Below are 20,215 nucleotides of genomic sequence, written 5' to 3' on the forward strand. Positions count from 1 at the left end.
GTCAGTATTTTTGAGAAAAAAATGTATTTGGCACATAAAATCACAGACTGAAAGATATTTTCATATACTTGCACATACATATTTGCTTTTTTTAAAAAAAGCCAAATAGGCTTAACTTTTCTATTTTCAATGTTTTTTGTTTGTTTTTGAGACAGGGTCTCACTAACAACCATGGGATGCTTAGTCAGCAGGTTCTTTCAAAGTCAGTTCTCAGATCTTAAGGTTTTAGTTACCGGCATCCTACCAGACACATTGGAAGAGGCTCTTCTTTTCCCCAGTGTACTTGTAGAAATGGCATGTTATTGCTAGCCTCTCAGAGAGCAACTATGGCCAGGTTCTAGCCTCTCTTAGCTCTAGCACCTAAGTTTTAGCATCTTAGCTCATGCTGAGGGGCCGGAGGTTGTATTATAGTTGTTTTTAATGTCAATTTGACACAAACTTGGGAGCCTCATGGGAAGAACTGTCCTGATTGTTTTGATTGATGTGGGAAGACCCGTGTGGGAGGCACCTTCTATCGACAGCCCAGATACAAAGGACGCTTCAGAAGGAAGGTAGGTCACCTGGCTTGCCCCCCCTGGCCATCCCTCATGCAGCTGAGTTAATCTACCCTGTTGTGGCTGCTGCAGGTTCTCTCTCTGATGCAGAACAAGCTTTCATCTTAGACTAGGGACTGGGGTTGATGAGATACCCACCATGTAGAGTGAATACAGGTTGTCTGGCTGTCCCCCAGTGAGAGACAGCCATTGTGGAAATGCTGCTGCCAAAGCGCCCATCCTCAGGAACAATAACTACCTGGTTCTCAGCTCTCAGCCATGACTCTGCTAGTGCTGCTATTTTAAGCTGACTTAACCTCTTATGCTTGCTTGTGTGTGTGCATGCACGCGTGCATGTGTGCATGCTTGTGTGTGGCTTATCCGACGGTTATGTTCCTCCAGAGAACACTGGCTATGCAGAGTTCAAGAGTTGAGGCAGTTTCAACAGGTGCCATGGCATTGCCATTCTTCTAGGTGAACGTCCCATGTCATCAAATGTCATCAAACATCATCAAACTTTTCTGCTGCCCTGTGTAGTTCTACAGGGTGCTTGGGAGTGCTGAGTGCTCGCTCAGCCCCCTACAGAAAACATGGTGGGTGTTGTTTCTTACGTACTCCAGTATCCTTTGGAACCTATCCACAGGCTCTCTGCAGATGCCTGAGAAAAGCCAGGGAAGCTGATTTCCCTTCCAGAGGTACTCAAGCCAAGTTGGAAGCTCTGTTCTTATTCCTGTGGAAGATAGACCCTAGAGCCCACTACCTGTTTCTGATATGTGGATGCTGATGTCTCCCAAATTCATATAGACCTCTAACCCCTAGAGAGATGGTACTGGGGGGTGGGGCCACTAGGAGTCCTCATGGCTGGGACCAGTGAATGCTCATAGGAGAGGCACTGAAAGGCTGGTTTTTCACATCAACATGGGAAAACTCAATGGAAAGTTCTATGGACCAGGAAGGAGCCTCTTTGATCTTGGACACCTCAGCCTCCAGCACTGTGGGCAGCATATTTCTACTATCAACCAGCTGTGGTATGTTCTTAACCTTTTTGAGAAAACTTGCTGGGCAGTGGTGGTGCGCACCTTTAATCCCAGTGCTCAGGAGGAAGAGGCAGGTAGAGCTCTGGGTTTGAGGCTAGCCTGGTCTCCAGAGTGAGTTCTTAGACAGAGACGGTTACATGGAGGAATCCTGTGCCAGAAAACAAAACAAAACAACAACAACCAACAAAAGCAAACAAACACAAGAGAGACAGAGAGACAGGGAGAGACATAGAGAGACAGAGACAGAGAACTTAATGTATATGGGTGTTTTGTCTGCATGTATGTTTATATACCACATTTATGTCTGTTATCTACAGAGTCCAGAAGAGGTTGTCTGATTCCCTAAACTACAGTTGCAGATAGATGCTTTGTGGGTTCTGGGAATTGAACCCAGGTCCTCTGCAAGAGCAACCAGTGCTATTAACCACTCAGCAACTTCTTCAGCTCATAAGGCATTTTCTTATATGGCAGCTTGACTTATGACATACTATGCTAAGCGTTTGTTTTATTGTTTGTGGTTTCGGGGCAGTGACTCCTCCTCTCTATCTTATGACTCTGAATGCTGTTTACTTGGACTAGTTTAGTCATTTTTCCAGGTGTTCCCCTTGCATTTCATTGGCTTATTAAATTCTGCCCATAATGGCAACATTGTCTCCTTTTCTGTTTTAAAGATTTTAATGGCATAGGCTAATGTAGCAGGAACATGATGCTAGTCTAAATGCCCACACACAGAGGGCAGAGTTAGTTGGTTATGGTTTGTCCAGATTGTGGGATGTGGGTGTACTCCAGAAAACATTAAGGATTTGAGTTTGTGGTATCCCAGCAAGTGGCAAATATAATATGTAGACCCCAATCTAGATTTCAAAAGAGAAGCAAAAGTACATGCACTTGTAGACATAGAAGGTGAAAACCAGCACAGCAGCACGGTTTTACTGTAATCCCAGTAGTGTACGGGAGGGGGAAATGGGGACAGAGAATTTTAAGTCTAGGCCAGACTAGCTACAGAGTGAGGCATTGATAGACTTGGGGAAGGAAAGGAGGAGGAAGACTGGAAAGGATACCTGTGTGGTGGGTGGGGCCGGGGGCTTTTGTTCCCTCCTGGTTCCTTTCAGTTCACTCTTGGCTGCCTATACCTAGGGCAGACTGCACTTTCCTCCCCCAGTCTTCATGTGGGTTCAGGAACTATTATTACCTATTGTTCACCAGCAAAACGATTACCTATTGTGCACCCTCAAAAGAAAGCAATACATCATAAAGATCACAGGATCTAAATGCAGAAATTCCCAAAGGGCCTGCATGGAAGCACGGAGAACAAACTACCACCCCTATGACCTTGGGTCTGTCTGGCAGTGTGCTCATAAGCCAAAGGGCAGCACACAGAACCAGGCCTTTTCCTTCTCCTTCTTTCTTTCATTTACTCTTCTCCTCCTCCTCCTCTGCTCCTCCTCCTCTTCTTCTTTGCTTTTAAGACAAGGTTTTTCTCTGTGTAGCCCTGGAACTCACTCTGTATACTAGGCTGGTCTCAAACTCAAGATCTGCCCTCCCTGCCTCCTGAGTGCTGGCATTAAAGGCATGCACACCACTGCCCTGCTTCTGCTGGGTTTTCACTCTGAGTCTCACCCAGGCCTTTCAGTAATCCAAAAGTAACCAGCCCCCTGGACTGCAGCTACCCGAGAATAATGTGTAGCTTAAGATCTGCTAGGGTTGTATGTATGAAGCCTAGATTTAATTAACATCACAAATAAAAGAGGAAAAAAGAGAGAGCGGCTAGGGCAAAGGGGGGCCTGATATAAATCTTTAGGGACACTGGACGTTCCAGACCCTGCTAGTACTGTATGGTGATTCCACACAGTTCTTGGGCTCACTTAAAACTCCTCCATGACTTTCCACCTTCCTGCTCCCTGCACAGTACCTGACAGTATAACCCTAGAACTCTGTCCCAGCTCCTGAAGAATACCAACCCCTCTAGGGCAAGCAGCCCATTCCTGCATCTTCAGGATTCGTCACCAGGTTGAGAAGAACTTACTGAATGAGTCAGTGAGTGCATCTCTGAACCTTGCAACTCCAGGGCCCTGTCAGGTCTTGGAGACACTCAATGGGCACTTCTGGTAGTAGTTCTGGGAACAGTCAGTCTTAGTGGTTTAGGCCCTGCTCCATGCCAGTCACCCAGCAGGGAATCCACATGGAAGACTCCATTGATCAAATTGGTTCATGATGCTCAGGTTCCTGCCTAACTAGGTCAGACATAAAACGAACCAGAAAATGTATAGATACGGCAGGCGCCTGTGAACTTCTCACCTCTATGGTTTCCAAAGGACAGTCCTCCAATTCCAAGCAGCTCATTCATGGCCCAAACTATTCAGTGGGAGAATGGGGCCTTAAAAGCCACATTAAGATTAACAGATTGGGGTCTGGGGCAGTATGAAGAGACAGTTCAGTGGTTAGAGCACTGACTGCTCTTCCAGAGGTCCTGAGTTCAAATCCCAGCAACCACATGGCTCACAACCATCTGTAATGGGACCTGATGCCCTCTTATGGTGTGTCTGGAGACAGCTATAATTAATATATATGTTATTATGTATTATAAAAGTTATTTATATATACATGAAGACATATAGATAAAAATAAAGATATATAAAAAAGAAATCCTTAAAAAAGAGATTAACAGATGGGCTCAGCATGGAGGCACAGGCCCTTAATCCTGGCACTCATGAGGCAGAGGCCGACTGATCTCTGCCAATTTCAGGCCTGCTTAGTTTACATAGAGAGTTCAGGACAGCCAGGGCTACATAGAGAAACTCTGTGTCAAGAACAAACAGACAAGCAGAAAACAACAGGAAAACATGGCAGAGGCCATGGAGGAAGGCTGGTACCCTTTCCTTACCTGGCCTAACCTAAGGCACGGCGCATGAAACGAAGCTATAAAATGCAGCCCAGAGCAGAGAACAGAGTGGTTGCCGTGGATGGACGGACGATGCGTGGCCGCGTCGTCTTTGCTCACTCGTTCATTTCTATCGTCGGGGTTCCTTTTCTCCTTTTTTAAAGTTAATTTCATTTTGTGTGTGCACGTGTGTGTGCAGAGGCAAGGAGACAGTGTTGGACCACAATAGAGCCAGACATGGATGTTGGGAACCAAACTCCTGTCCTGTGCGAGAGCAGCAAGCACCCTTACAGCTGAGTCTTTCTTTTCCTTTTAATATATATATATATATATATTATATATATGTGGTTGCTGGGAATAGAACTCTGGACCTCTGGAAGAGCAGTCAGTGCTCTTAACCACTGAGCCATCTCTCCAGCCACAGCTGAGTCTTTCTTCCAGCCATCTTCTTTCTTGTCTTGGTAAAGTATTTCTACTCCATGTCTAACTTAAAAGGCATGCCTTTCCCATGTCTTCCTGGTAGCTGTCAGGATTTTTATCTAACCTGTACTATATTTTCTATTAAATGATAATAAAATTGTTTTTGAGTTTCTTTCTGGATTCTTTGACCAGTGAGAATAAGGACATTGCAAGAGAAGCCCAGTTCCCTCGATAACATCTACAGCCCTGGTTCACTTTTGCAGACCTTGTGTGCAAACCTGTGTTCAGCTCAGAAAGACCAGGGTCTGATACTCTGCCATGATCCTTGCTGTTCACAGCCTCCTGCTGCCCACCACTTGGCTTCTGAAGGTTACCTGGGTTCCCGGACACAAAGTAGGCATGCGTGACCCACACTCCACGTGACCAGTGCATCTTCCATGTCTGAAATTTCTGTTTCTGTCTCCTTGATAGTGCCTCAGCTGTACAGGCCAGAGCTGAGTCTGAAACCCCTCTTCTGCCACAGTAAGGCTGACAGGGACATAGAATATGAACTACGTTAACACAGAACCACAAGTCACCCGGGGTCTTGGCAATTCATCAGATGGACTGGAGCCCAAAGTTAACAGTGCAGAGGAGGGACCTGAGAACGGCGCAGTGCTTAGTGTCCGCCAGAGCTCGTTCACTAAATACATGCACATGAGGCTGGTGTGCCCCTTGCATGGTCAGAGGCCAGGAGTCCCTGTGGCTCCTGTGTCTTAGACACATGGCAAGGTCCCTGAGCTCTGACGAGCCGGACTCTGACAGCATGCCTACACAGCTGTATCACATCCTCATGCCGGGCTCACAGCGTTTAACTCAGGCTAAACAGATCGCTTGGTAGTTCCCAAGGCGTGCATGGAGCAGATCCCCAATGTGCAGGCACAGGGAAACCCAGTCAAAATCTGTGGGCCTGCAGGAAGTGGCTAAAACCTCTACTTCCTGCCATTGCCGGAGGAGGTCTTTTCTGGAGTCCAAAATGTAATTACAACAAACAAATGCCTGCTGCTGAGTAGGCAGCTTGTTGTCAGGTCTTAACAGTGGTTCATGTGTCCTGACTTGGGACTACAGGGCTCTGAAGGTCCCCTCCTTGGGCCCTCTCCCCAGTCACCCTGGTTCCACAGAGGCTCATCCTGAACTAAGTTCCCATCTTAAAGGAAAAGCTGTAGAAACACTACAAATGTGGAAAGGTAGGAGTCACGTCATACCTCGTCCACAGGAAGACGCCTTTTCCAGCTTTCAAGGAAGTTGTAGCGGGACCTACAGTTTACAAAAGGAGACTGGAGACAGCAGTATTTTCAAATACTGAGACCAAAGATCCAAATAACAGGGTTGGTGAAATAGATTTAGATTGCTATCTACTCATTCAGAAAACACTGAATGACCCATGACCTACCTTAACAGACACACACACACACACACACACACACACACACACGCGCGCGCGCGCGCGCGCGCGCGAGCGTGTAGAATGACATGTACCTCACTTTTCTCCCATTTAAAGTGAGAATGGGCAGATATATATCACATTCATTGAGAACTTACAATGGTGTCTAGTACAAGATGGCACAGCTCTACCAAGGCCACTGGTGCCAAGCCCCATGTTGCACAGCTTGGTCACTCTCATTTCCCCTTGGTCCGAGCTGCAATGCCTGCCTGGCGCACACAGACACAGCTCATCAGGAAGCCCATTCTTCTGCCTGCGAATGCACCCTGGGTCTGTCCCCAGCGCTGTATGCCAATTGCTGAGGTCAGTGGATGCTTGTCCTTTGCCTCCAATCAAAGGCACCCTGTCCACCAAGGCTGATGAAGCTCAGTGAACACAGCCTCCGGTTTCCTAGGTACAAGCCTCACTACTGGCCCCAATAGGGCTGCAATGTCAGACAATATTCATCTCAGCTGGCCACAGACTGACAGACCCTCTGGACTTTGTTTTACCACCCCCAATGAGTGAGGAACAGGAGGAAAACACAGGTCCCCTTGTTCTCTTCAAAGCCGGTCTCTGGCTTTAAACAGCTGCAGCTGTTTGCAGCTCCCATCCTGGAGTTATAGCAGGAGGCTGCCTCTGGCAGAGGCGCTCCAAATGGAGTTGGCAGGGGGTGGGGTGTCGTAGCAGAGAGGGAAACCACCCCCATAAAACCTTCCTGGGAAGAAATGCAGAAAGCAGGACTAGGGGGGTAAACCTGAAGGGCAAGGAGGGACAGCCAGGTCAGATTGGTTTGAGTTAGAATTGTTTCAATAAACTTACTGGTAGATAATAAGACATTGGAACCTCGAGGGAGAAAGGCGGTGGATACAAAGAAACAAGCCATGCCAGAAACGCTTTTTCCTAAATGTGTTGACTTTGACCAAAGACAGCCAAAAGGAGGGGGAGGGACATCTGCCTCTTTGAGCCTCTTCCTGAGCCCCAGAGCCTAGCCCGCCTTCCCAAGGCCATGCCTGGAATCCCCTGCCTGTCGGGCCCAGCAGTCTGATCCGTCCACTCGCCCCTCCTATTGGCCCAAGTTCACTGTGAACAAGGCAGAATGCACCCTGTACCAAATATTTTGTTGTGATGGTTTTGAGAAAAACTTGAAAAATAAGCACTGCTGAACGTAGGAGGAGGCTGGATGGGAGGAGGTCGCTCCACAGGGCAGCTAGAGAGGACAGATGGTGGCTGAAACTCCTCAAGGAATAAGGGTGGGTGGGGCCTACAGAGTATGAGCCCGGAGGCCTTAGGGGCCTGTGTCGGGGCACATAAGATGAAAACGGGATAAGAGTCACCGGGGTACACATGGGTATGTCCCTAGGCCCGAAGTCTGCCGCAGGGAGCGTGAGGGCTTGTAAACCTGGCCACTCCCGAAGCCATCGCGTCGCTAGCCTGAGTCCCCGAGAGGGCACAGCCTGTGCGCAACCGCGCGCGCTCGCTCCCGCGGCTGGGCGCCGGAGACGCCCTGGGGCGCGCGCCTCACTTCCGGTAGGCGGTGATTGGGTGCGCCGCGCGAGCCCTGCCCTGTCGGCCAATAGGCGGCGCGGTGCGGTAGGGGGCGGGGCGCGGGCGCAGCCTGGACACCGCCCGCGGGCCTGCCGGACTCCCGCCGCCCGCCGGCGCCATGTGACCGCGCCGCCGCCCTCCGCGCGCCCGGCCCGCCCGCCCGCCGCGCTCCCGCGGCCCGGCGCAGCCCCTGGCCGCCGAGGGACGGCGGGGCCGGCGCCATGGCCGAGCGGGGCCGCCTCGGCCTGCCCGGCGCGCCCGGAGCGCTCAACACTCCGGTACCCATGAACCTGTTTGCCACCTGGGAGGTGGACGGCTCCAGCCCCAGCTGCGTGCCCAGGTACGCCCCCGCGCTGCGCTTTGTCCGCGCGCACCTGCCCGCGGGCCGGGACCCCGCGCCCCCCGAGCGCGCGCGGGCCACTGCAAGGCGAGGGCCGGGGCGGGGCAGCGGGCCTGTGGCTCGCCAGGCCAGTGCTCTGCCCGCACCTTGACACCTGCGTCCCGGGCCGGGCTGCGCAGCGGACCTCAGGCGGTCGAGCTCTCGCCTAGTGCCACAGCTCTCCTCCCGCGTGCAGCGGCACTGTCACACCCCAGAGGCCTGGGCCTGAGGCTTACGGGACACACCACTGTTGCCTCTCCATCTATCCTGCGGGTGAGGTCTGCGCTCCCTTCACCTGTCGGCCTTGCGTCGGGTGGTGTGGTGAGAGCTCCCGAGACCGTTGTACTCTTTGCTTTGGAGCTGTTAATTTGCCATTGCACAAGCCTGGCCTCTCTCCCCTGGGTAGGCGACCTCCTCCTCCTCACCTCATGGAAACGGTTAGACAAGATTTACCGACTGGGCGGACGCTGTGGCCACCCATCCCTGTGTGTGGACCTATTCTACTGCCCACCTTGAAACTTTTGTGATTTCTTGACTTGGATCCTACTCAGGAGCTTCAGCTAGTGAGGGAAAAGAGGAACTCTAGACACCAAGCTGAGGGCGCTCCAGGCTTTCCTTTGGGGAGACAGGGAAAGTGGGCTTATCACCAAAGAGTCTTCCAGGCATAGAACTTGGACAGTGTGCCCCGGAGGGAGGGGGGAGTCTGAGTAAAGAGGTGCTGGGGAGGAGAGGTAGTTCACTGCACGTGAACTTCCAGCAGGCCTGAGTGTGGTGTTGGAGTACAGAGGCCACTAGATAGTGGCTTTGCCCTTTCAGAATGTGCAAGGCCCTCAGGGTCTGGTTGTGGTTTTGGGAAGGGAAGGATGGATCTGAATACAATTCCAAGACCTGTGGGGCATCTGAGACCTGGGGACCAGCATTTGCTTCAGTGGGAGCATCTCCCAGGCCCCCAAGGCAGGGAGGGGGGGATGTATTGGACCCTCACATTCTAATTCTGGCTCTCTACATCATTGCCCTGAGACCCCACTTCACACTGGCCCATGTATTCCTTTAGCAGCCTCTGAGTTGCCTAAATGAGAGCCAAGGGTTTCCCCCACCCCTCCCCCATCTCTCTCACCCCCACCCACTCCCTCTTCTATTCCCCCTTTCCTCCTTTAAAAAAAAAAATCACTGAATCTCATTATGTTGCTGAGACTGTTCTTGAACTCCTATGCTCTTGTGATCCACACCCCCAACACACACTTGAATTTCTTTTATAGTCAGAACTGCAGGGACAGGTAGCACACTCAGGAAGACTAAAGCGTGAACCTGGTAAGGAAGGGGAGAGGGGCCATGCCACATGCCAAAAAAAAAAAAAGAGAGAGAGACAGGGTTTTGCTTTGTATTCGTGAATGGCCTTGAATTTGTTTTATAGCCCAGGGTGGCCTTGAACTCTTGCCTCTTGCCTCTGCCTCCTGTGTACGAGGATTATAGGCATGCTCCATCATGCCTGCTCTGGTCTCTGTTCTTGCAGAACCTAGAAGACCCTCTTTCCACACGAGAAGGCAGGGGTCGGGGATGGCTGGTTGAGGACAGGCTTGCATACAGGGAAAGATGACACTCTAGGGTGAGCGGCCGCAGGTGTTGGGGTGCTCTGGGCATTGGGCTGGACAGAGGTAAGAGGCTTTCTCTGGAGGGGTGAGGACCTTGGTCAGGTAGATCAGATGTTCTGTGTGTTAAAGCATGCGGTCTCAGACAGTGCCGCCTGTTCTCTGACCTGTGTCTTTCCCTGCTCTGCTGCCAGAGGTGAGGTACTCAGCACCCAGCACTCGCCCTCAGCACTCACCTTCTGGCCACTTGCTCTGTAGTGCTGTTCTTTGGGCACTATCTGCAGACAGGGTCAGGAGTGTGTTCCCTGGTTGTTTTCAGTCTTCACTGCTGGTTTTCAGTTCTTTCCTGAGCTATGTCTGCTGGGGCTGATGCCCCACTGCTGCGTAGACTCTTCAGAAGACACCTGGGCTTCTGCTGAGGGGTGTTGTCAGGTTTTGCCCGATTACAACTCTGCCATTGTCACCGTGGAGAAGATGACAATATGGATCTCCTGTGTGCATGCCTGTCCAGGCAGGACTGCCTTGATGGAGTTTTTTTCAAGTAGGAGGATTTAGGGGTGTGGGTGTGTGTGTTCCCTTAGTGTTACTATTTGGTGACTTCCCAAAACAGTTGTGCCAGCTCCAGCCCCAGCATCAGGTTGGGAATCCTCACTGTCTTACATTCTTGCCAAGCTGGTGGGTGTGAAGTAGTGTGGTTTTCGTTTGAGTTTCTCTGATTGTGAATCTAGACCATTTGTACTTCCTTGTTAGTGAAATTCAGTCATGTCCTTTGCCGACGTTTCTTTCTCCGTTTTCCCTACTTGGGTCTCAGCAGTTTCTATAGGGGATAGTAACCTTTTCCTATCTAAAACTATTGAGAGGCCCCTTTTCAATTAATTGCATGTATCCCTCAGGGTTGGCCTAGGGTGGTGAGGTGGGGGTGGTATCCACCCTCCTCATTTGGCATTGCTTGAGTTTCAGTTCTCCTTCCTTCCTGGGAGGTCAGCTCTCAGTCCTGTGGAGAGCTGGGTACTGGGCATCCTGGGGCTGGTGGGAGGGAGGACCCAGCTCCTGATAGTCAGTGGTAACGAAGCCATGTTGCTGATTTCACCTTTCCTCAACTGCTTGGTGCGTGCTGCTGGGGTCCTTGCCCGTTACAGCCACTGCTCAGCAGGGTCTTTATATCACTTTGGGCCTCTGTACTTCCCACTTGAATTTTTTACTTGCTGACACATTTCCAAGCTCTGTTCACCTGCTTAATGTTCACCAGCCTCTGTTCTTACCACCACTGACTTCGTCTTTGGCTCACTTGAGGAAAGGTGGTGCTCTTGGTGTCTGGACAGCCATCTGTGCATGCACACCATTGTAGGTGTGTGTTTGTGGAAGGCACACTCATTTTTGTCATCCCACAAAGAAGCGCCTGTCCTTCTTTGGCTCTCCATAATGCTGCCAGCTCTGGGTTCTCAGTCATCTCCCCAGAGGGCCATGTGGTTGGAGTGAGCTCTTTGATGCATCCCATGCTTTTTGGTTTGTTTGTCAGGAGACTTTCTTTTTTCTTGTTACATAGTACTCCCTTGTAAGAATAAGAATGAACCCACATTATTAGACTTTGGATTCTTTGTAGCTTGGGGCTGTCATTTGATTGCTATTGTCACAGGGCTCATTGTGAACCTGTGTGGCTGGCTGATAGTAGCAGTGGAGGGAGGATGGTGTGTGCAATTTCATAAGAAAGCTGCAGTTGAAGGTGAAGGCCCAGTCTCCCACTCTCCCAGTGGTCCTGGGCAGTGTGGTAAATTTTTCTTAGACTCTCTTTGGAGATGGGTCCTACCAGTTTTTGCACGAGCTGTTGCATTTCTGAGAGAAGACTGTCTCCTGGATCTTACCGGGAAGGATCCGTTTTCCTCATTGAGCTGAAGTGTCCTTCATGCAGTGGAAGTGGCTGCTCACTGCAGTGTTTCCGCTCTTCTCCATGGGTGCGCTTTGTGATTTCACTTGAGTCTGGTCTCACTGTGCTACTCCTGAGCTCAAAAGACTCTCCTGCCTCAGCTTCCTGAGCGGCTGGGACCACAGATATGTGTGTGCAGCTCTGAGCAGGGGTTTTGATTTTGGTGGAGCGCCGTGTTTTATTTGCTTCTGTGTCCTGTCTTAGAAACTTAGAGTGTGAATGCTCTCTATGTCGAGCTGTGCGGGCAGCTGGGTTAATGTGACTGTGGCTCCAGATGGGCTGTGAAATGCCCATGTGATCTTGTAAGCTGCGCCGAGCTGCACGAGATTGTCAGAATGGCTCCAAACTTCTCTTGCCTTGCTGAGGTCTGTGATGCATCCTGAGGAATGTGTGGGTTCTGCTGACAAATCATATGTGTGCATGTCAGACTCATTCCTTAATGTTCATATTGTGGACATCATAGTGAAAGCCATCTGCCATTGCTCCAGCTTAAGGTGAAGGCATACTGTTCCACCCTCCCTGTGGTCTTGAACTGTGTGGTGAATTTTCCTTAAGACTCTGCTTGGGGATGGGTAGTGTCTGGGGTTTTCCATGTACCGATCAGATACAGATATATAAAAATGGAGTGTTCTTCCACTGAGCTATGTGTCCGGCACCCAGCTTACATGGGTTGGTCTGGGTCCTGCCTGAACAGCTGTTTTAACTTTTTCTTTTCTTTTCTTTTTTTTTTAGACAAGGCTTCTCTGGGTAGCCCTGGCTGTCCCGGAACTCAGTCTGTAGACCAGGTTAGCCTCAAATTCAGAGAGTAAGGCATGTGCCCTACTGCCTGGCTACGTAGCCCAGGCTGTTCCCACATGTCCTCTTCTTGTCTCAACCTTCTGGATACAGAAATGAACCTCGGTCGGGATACAGAAATGAACCTCGGTACCATTGCCATCATTGAGAGACCTGCTGCCACTGAAGAGACAGCAGAAAAGCGGAGCGCCCATTCCATTGTAGCTGAATATGACCGTCCAAAACATCCTTAGTTGCAATGGCCAGATGGTTCAGTAGGTAGAGGTGTCAAGCTTAGTAGCCCGAGTTCCATCCCGGGACACATACTCCGCAAGTTGCCCTCCTGTCTGCCCATCCCCCTGGCATAGACTTATAAAAATTTATTTTTGGTGGGCATCCAATGGGGAGACAGTGGCGCTTGCCTCTAATTTTAACATTCAGGAGGCAAAGGCCAGCCTGCTCTACAGAGTGAGTTCTAGGACAGCCAGGGCTACATGGAAAAATCATGTCTGGAAAAAGCAAAAACCAAACTAAAACAACAACCCCCAACCGTGTGTGTGTGTGTGTGTGTGTGTGTGTGTGTGTGTGTGTGTGTGTGTGTGTGTCCATCCCTTTGTGTTTTTTGTTTTATAACCTGGGCCTCACTTGCACTAGGCAGGCAGTCTACTGAGCTGTCCCCAGCCCCTCTGGATGTTCCCCTTGTCTTGTAGTGTGGTGAGTTATGTAGGTTGTATTTGTCTATTTAGTTTTTGGATTAAATTCAGCACTATCCTTGGAATAAAATCCCAGCATAATCATATTGTGACGGCTTTTGTATGTTAGTCTTTTAGACTGTGTCATGGCTCAAGGTAAAGTAATTTGAGGCAACTCACTTTTTTTTGAGACAAAGTCTTACGATGTAGTCCATACAGGCCCGGAGCGCAGATCCTCTTGTGGTAGTTTCCCCAGCGTGGGATTGCAGGTGGGCACCACTGTGTCCATCTTCTCTGTACAAAGTTTATCTTCTGACTTAGAGAGCCCCCATCCCCCTTTTGATTCTGGAAAGCTGTATGTTTATGAGAATGCTTGTCCTTCATCTAGACTTTTCGGATGTGTTGAGGTGGCATTGTCTATAGCATTCTGTTGTTCTCTGCCTGAGTGGGATGTGTACTGATGTTCCCTTTCAATCTTTCAGCTCTCAGGGTTTCACTGTCTTCCTGCCTTGTCTGGAACTCACTCTGTAGAGCAGAGATCTGCCTGCCTCTGCTTCCCAAGTACTGGGATTAAAGATGTACACTGCTGGCTGGAGAGATGGCTCAGCCGTTTAGAGCACTGACTGCTATTCTGGAGGTCCTGAGTTCAAATCCCAACACCACATGGTGGCTCACAACCATCTATACTAGGATCTCATGCCCTCTTCTGGCTTGCAGGTGTACATGTAGACAGAGCACATAAAATAAATAAACAAATAAATCTAAAAAAGAATTGTACACTACTGCACCTGGCTCCATTTAGTTCTTAATATTATTATTATTGTTGTTGTTGTTTTTTTGTTTTTTTGTTTGGAGCTGAGGACTGAACCCAGGACCTTTCACTTGCTAGGCAAGCGCTCTACCACTGAGCTAAATCCTCAACCCAAGTTCTTAATATTTTTTGTACATGTGGTGTGCACTCCTGATCTCTCGCATCCAAGGGTCTGCTGGCTTTTAAAAGGGAACATGGGGCTTGTGCTTCCCACCACTTGTGCTTGGACTTACTTCATTGTTTCTGAGCGTCTCTGCCTTCCTTTTCTTCTTCCTGATGGGGACAGGATCCAAGGCTCTGCACGCCGGGCAAGCTACTACTAAGCTATGCCCTAGCACCTCGGTTCTAATTTCTTAAGCACGTAGCTGATTGTCTTTGCTATAACCATTTGTAGGTATAAACTTTCTTTGAGGTAAGGCTTTAGTGCATTCACAAGCTTTGATGGACAACATCTCTCAGATTAAAGTATTTACAGTGTTTTTGTTATTCCTGGTTTAAGCTTATGTAATATATTTAAGTGTCTTAATATCCAAGCACCTATTTTTATGCTTTTTTAAATCCTGCTATCTTCTCATTTTCTGTTACTCCTTTTTAGTTTGTTAAATCCACATTTGTGAAAGTGGTCAGTCTGACACCAAGCCATTAAAGTGCTTTTGGAATTCACTTTATGGCTCATGATGTGGTCAGCTGTGTCACTTTATGGTCATGATGTGATGCATGGTTTGTCCATGACAGAGGTGTATGTATCTGGTAGCTGAGAGGGCATGGCTTTCTGTGTGCCCACTGGGGCAAACTTGATGGGTTATAGTCCTCAAATCTGTTTGCTTTTGGAATACTTCAGATGTTAATTAAACTATAACCTGAAAAAATGTTTCCTATTTCTCTTATTATATAAGTCTTTGTTCTGCTCATCTTTGGCGTGTATTATTATATAAATGCGAGTTTAGAGTTAGAATGCCCTCTAGGTGCCGTGACCTTCTTTTGTTTGTATGATAACTTGGATGGGGAATAGCAAGAGAGGCTTTGATTTGGGTGGTACAGTTTGCCTGTTACATCTTCTTTTTTTTTTTTTTTTTAAATGACATCTTTTTATGGTTGTGTGTATGTCAGAGTGCACGCTGGTGCATGTGTGGAGATCAGAAGACAGCTTGCAGGAGTCATTTTCTCCTCCCAACCTGCAGGACGAGGGGTGGGCAGGTCCTCAGGCTTTGCAGCTTTACCCACTGATGCAGCTCAATAGCGCAACTCTGAAAACAGCAAAAGCCAATTCTTTTTCTTTTTTTAAGATTTATTTATGTATATGAGTACACTGTCACTGTCTTCAGACACACCAGCAGAGGGCATCAGATCCCATTACAGATGGTTGAGCCACCATGTGGTTGCTGGGAATTGAACTCAGGACCTCTGGAAGAGCAAGCAGCGCTCTTAACCACTGAGCCATCTCTCCAGCTCCAAATTCTTCTTCTTTTTTCCCCCTTCTTTCTTTTTTTGAGACAGGGCTTCATGTATCTCAGGCTGGCTTATAACTCACTACATAGCTAGTTGTGGATGACCTTTAACCTCTGAGGCTGCTATGCTCACATCCCAGGTGCTGAGATCACAGGCATGTCCACCACACCTCTTTTCGTTACTTGGTTCCTGCACACCCCCACCCCCCACCTCGAGTGCCCGTGTGTGTATGTGTGTGTTTCAAGGCAAAGTTTCTCTGGCTTTTCTAGAATTTGCTCTGTAGACTGGGTTGGCTTTGAACTCGGAGACCTGCCTGTGTCTGCCTCCCAGTGGTGAGATGAAAGGTATTCTTGGTAGCTTTAGACTTATCATTCCCTCTGTTCTTGCACCTCAAGACCTGGGGTCCTCCTCCCTGCATTGGGAAGACATCCTGAGGCTTTCCTCTGGGAGGGTCTGATAATCGCGAGGTGCTCTTTATCCCCAGGGCCGGGTGCTTGCTGCAGGGGCAGCATCTCCCTCGGGGCAGAGGCCTGGTAGACTGACTGTGGCCTATGGTGTTGCTGTCATTAAGCCATGACTCACTGGAGGGAGGTATGTTGAGGTGGCTTTGTGGTTAGCTCCTTGTTGTGACAGCTTGTCTGATGACGTGTCCTTTTGTATGTTTCTTTTGTGCTGGCCCCTGTTGGGGTTGTGGACTTTGTGGACTGGTGGTTTTCTTTAGTTTTGAGGAGTTCTCGGCCCTTGTCTCCTTGGTTGGTGCTTCTTCCCTGGATTTCCCACTCACCTCTCAGTACTGGATGGACACGTGACAGGTCAGCCTTCCCACTAGACATTTGGAGAGAGGAGGTGTGATGGACATGTACCAACTTGGCGATTGCCTGTTGTGTCCATATGCTGGCACGGTTCTTCCAGACCTATTCCTCTTCTCCCTCTTTGCCATAGGCTCGGCTCGCTCTATTGGTACCATGTCTGTTTTATTAAGTCCACTTCAGGCCTTGTCCAAGTAACCAGATGTTGGTGAAATTTGTAATCGATCAAGATGCCATGGTAAAGAATGTAGATTTCACTTTGAGGAAGGGGAACAATCTGGATTATTTTGAAGGGTTGTTTGGGAAAGTGGTGCTGCTCAGCCGGAGTTGGGGTGGGGCCTTGAAGTAGGCAGAGGAGGAGTGTGTGGGGTTTGAGAGGTGGGGTTCTGTTGGAGGAGGGCTACCGAGGGAAGCATTGTAGAGGCTGACTGGGGTTGACTGGGCTGTGGGTTCAGCATCTGTTGACATAACTCAGTGGCAAGATGGGGACAACCACACCTTGGAGTGGCCCCCGTGGATTCAGAAGAAGGCTGGCACGTTGCTGGGCTCTGCATGGCTGTGATCTCCTAACCTGCCCAGGCACTGCTTCTAGGACATGGGCGGGAAAAGTTGCCTGTGATCACTTCTCTGTCCTGGCATGGAGTATTGTGTGGAATACTCTGTATCCAAGCAGGCTGACTCCCTTTGGGACTTGGTGCTATGACAGCTTCATTTCCCTCAGGTGGCTTTATGAAAAAGCTGTGGCCTGTACTGCCTTGGATACTGGGCATTATTGAATACCTTATGACCCGAGAACTAGGCAGGGCCAGGGTGCCTTGCAAACCAGGGGCTTGGCTATTGTCCCATGTCTACCCACTGTTTTCTTGGGTCCCAAAAAGGTTTAGTGAAGCAGGTTGTCAGTGAGGCAGGGGTGGGGGTAAGAGGGGAAAGAGAGGTCTGCTGCCTCATACTCACAACAGACTCACTTGATACAGTGCTAGGCTTTTGGAAGTGGGCTCCATTACATAGAGAGAATCTTCAGGGCTCTAGCTTCAGGTGGCATAGACGGAACAATAGAAGTGGCTGTGTGGCTGAGGGCTGTGCCCTCCCTCAGGTAAGAAGAGACTTGGGTAGGAAAGCCCAAGGCCTATGGTCAGAGTTTTCCTTGCTCATTCTAGACCCAAGTTCCAGGGCTGCCAGTCTCTTTGGGAGCTAGCTGGCTGGGGAGACACCTCCACCAACAGCGCATGTGAACTTCTTGCTCCACAAATACCTGGTCACCTGCAGTGCTACTGAGAGACAGTTGGCTTTAAGCATGCTGTATGGAGGTGGGTGTTGTAGAGCAAAGGTGGGCTTTTTACAGGCCTCTAGGGATGGCAGGTGCCACAAATGGCCTCTGGGAACAGAACTCTAAGCACCAGTCCTGGATTCAGGCAATGTTCCAAGTCCTCCAAGAGCCTGTGCAGCGAGGCAGGTGTCTCAAGAACCCTTGGGACTACTGGAGTCTGAGGTTGTGGCCTTGGGTCTCTTGAGTCGTCTGCTGTGGTGCTGAAGCCTGCTAAACAGAGGTTTCTAAAGCTCTAAGAAGTAGAGATGGTCAGTGGGAGGTCCAGAGAAAGCTGCATTTGTATCCGGCATGAATGTGCCTGGGTACAGTGAGCTTGTAGCCGTTGGGATGCAGTGGCTGGGCAGGACAGGCTTTGATCCCCATGCATCCCTCTCTGCAACACCTTTCTACTTCCGACTTCTTACATTAGGCAGAAGAAACTATATTGTCATAGCAGAGTCTGAGTTCTGGCAGGCGCCATCTAGCTGTCAGACCCCTTGTTCCCTCTCTGAAAGGTCCAACTTTCTGTCCCATCCAGCCCATGCTTCCTGTGATAGATTTGTCAGAGCTGTGCACCTACATGCTGAGTTGGCCACCACAGTAAGCAGTACAGTGGGTGCTGTCAACCTTTTACCAGGACATCGTGGAGCTGGCCAGGGCCTTTGGAAGGCTCTTGCTGATAGGAGAGTGCTTGGAGGCCAGGGGTTCTGTGCTGAGAAGAGGCTTGACTGGGTCTAGCCTCAGGCAGTACCTGATGGAGCTCTGTACACCTTTGAGACTGGGTGTCTTAGGGTTTCTATTCCTGCACAAACATCATGACCAAGAAGCAAGTTGGGGAGGAAAGGGTGTATTCAGCTTACACTTCCACATCACTGTTCATCACCAGAGGAATTCAGGACTGGAACTCAAGCAGGTCAGGAAGCAGGAGCTGATTCAGAGGCAATGAAGGGATGTTGCTTACTGGATTGCTTTCCCTGGCTTGTTCAGCTCACTTTCTTATAGAACCCAGGTCTACCAGCCCAGGGATGGCTCCACCCACAATGAGCTGGGCCCTCCCCCCTTGATCACTAGTTGAGAAAATGCCTTACAGCTGAATCATGGAGGCATTTCCCCAACTGAGGCTCCTTTCTCTGTGATAACTCCAGCTTGTGTCACGCTGACACAAAACCAGCCAGTACAGTGGGCCTTGTCTTTCTACATCCCCGAGACTCTTCTGCTGAGGGCACTCATGCATGTATTGAATGTCCTTTATGTCTTCAGGGTTGTCCCCAATCCCATTCACCTTAAGTCTGAGGTATGCCAGGGGAACTTTGGCTGTGAAAACATGGGCTTTCCATGGGTTTAGGCTTGACTTGAGTGTCTGGGTAGACTGGCATAGACTCATTCACCGGCAGCTAGACTTGCTGTTTGGCCTTGGTCAGAGTCTACATGGGTCTCACGCTGACTGGCATGCTGCTGACCCTAATACCTTCCTTACCCAGGGGGACTGCCATTCCTTCAGCTCTGCTGGTCTCTGTAGGTTCAAGGCTACCCTGGACTAACAAGGAATTCTAAGTCAGCCAGTTACATAAAAGTTTTTCTTCGGTGCAGGTCCTGGGGATCCATCTCAGGTCATGAGGCTTGGCAGCAGCTGTCTGTTACCCACTGAGCCATTTTGCTACCTTGAACGAACCCACCTTTCTCTCTCCTTTTCTTCTTTAATTGTTTTTGTGTATGGGTGTTTTGCCTGAATGTCTGTGCACCATGTGAATGTAGTATTCTTGTGGGCTAGAAGAGGGCACCAGATTCCCCGGAACTAGAGTTACAGATAGTTGTGAGACATGTGTGGGTGCTGGGGATGTAACCTCAGTTCTCTGGAAGAAATAGCCAGTGCTCTTCACTGCTCAGACATTGCTCTAGGCCCCGAACTTCCTGTTTTAACCACCAGTGCCTCTCTTCAGTGTGACCGGATTGTCACCCTTTGGAAAACTAAAGAGAGAATAACACAGAGGTTACCGTACCCCAACTGTAAACCCTGTTCTTTGCCAGCCTGGGCAGGAAGTTGAACCAAAAGTAGCTTGGCAGGCAGGGTGGGATTGGCGCATGCCTTTAAGCCCAGCGCTCAGGAGGAAGAGGCGAGAGGGATCTCTGAGTCTGAGGACAACTAGAGCTACACAGAAAAACAGTGTCTTCAAAAAACAAAAAAATAAAATAGCTTGCCTTGAATTTATACATGTAAGAATGATTGAATCTAAAAGTGGGGGCGGCTTGTTTGTGGGTGTAGGTGGTGTTTGCTTTGGCTGGAGAAGCAGCAGATGGAGCAGATTTAGGGGACAGCAGAGGGTTGGGAGATGCTGGACCTGGGGTCACTTGTAGCCTGTAGGTCACATAGTATCTTGAGTGTTGCTATTAGAAACAGGGACCATGGTGCCTCCTCGGCTGGGAGGAGGCAGGGCAGGACAACACTGCCAGGGCCTGTCCTTTGAAGCCTGATGAGGAACTAAGAAGCCATGCTTACTGAAGGAATGTTGGGATGGTGGGTCAGCTCCCCTGCGTGACTTGTGGTTTTGCAGGCTCTCTCTAGTGATACTGTGAAGACTGGAGCTGTCATCTGCCCACTTG

The 20,215-nt window shown here is 49.6% G+C and overlaps 1 protein-coding gene and 1 pseudogene across 3 annotated transcripts in view; one reads left to right on the forward strand and one right to left on the reverse strand.

The window, feature by feature from the left end:
* The window catches only part of LOC308418039 (transmembrane protein 11, mitochondrial-like), a 444,261-nt pseudogene that overhangs the window by 250,082 nt on the left and 173,964 nt on the right, over window positions 1-20,215 (reverse strand). The window lies entirely within an intron of this gene.
* The window catches only part of PACS2 (phosphofurin acidic cluster sorting protein 2), a 56,868-nt gene continuing 44,741 nt past the window's right edge, over window positions 8,089-20,215 (forward strand). For both annotated transcript variants that reach the window (XM_080934961.1, XM_080934962.1), the window contains exon 1: window positions 8,089-8,221. In XM_080934961.1, the coding sequence (XP_080791087.1) occupies window positions 8,103-8,221 (119 nt within the window). In that variant the 5' untranslated portion in view covers window positions 8,089-8,102. The remainder of the gene's footprint in view (window positions 8,222-20,215) is intronic.

Source organism: Micromys minutus (assembly GCF_963924665.1).
Source record: "Micromys minutus genome assembly, chromosome: 1".
Lineage (NCBI taxonomy): Eukaryota > Metazoa > Chordata > Mammalia > Rodentia > Muridae > Micromys > Micromys minutus.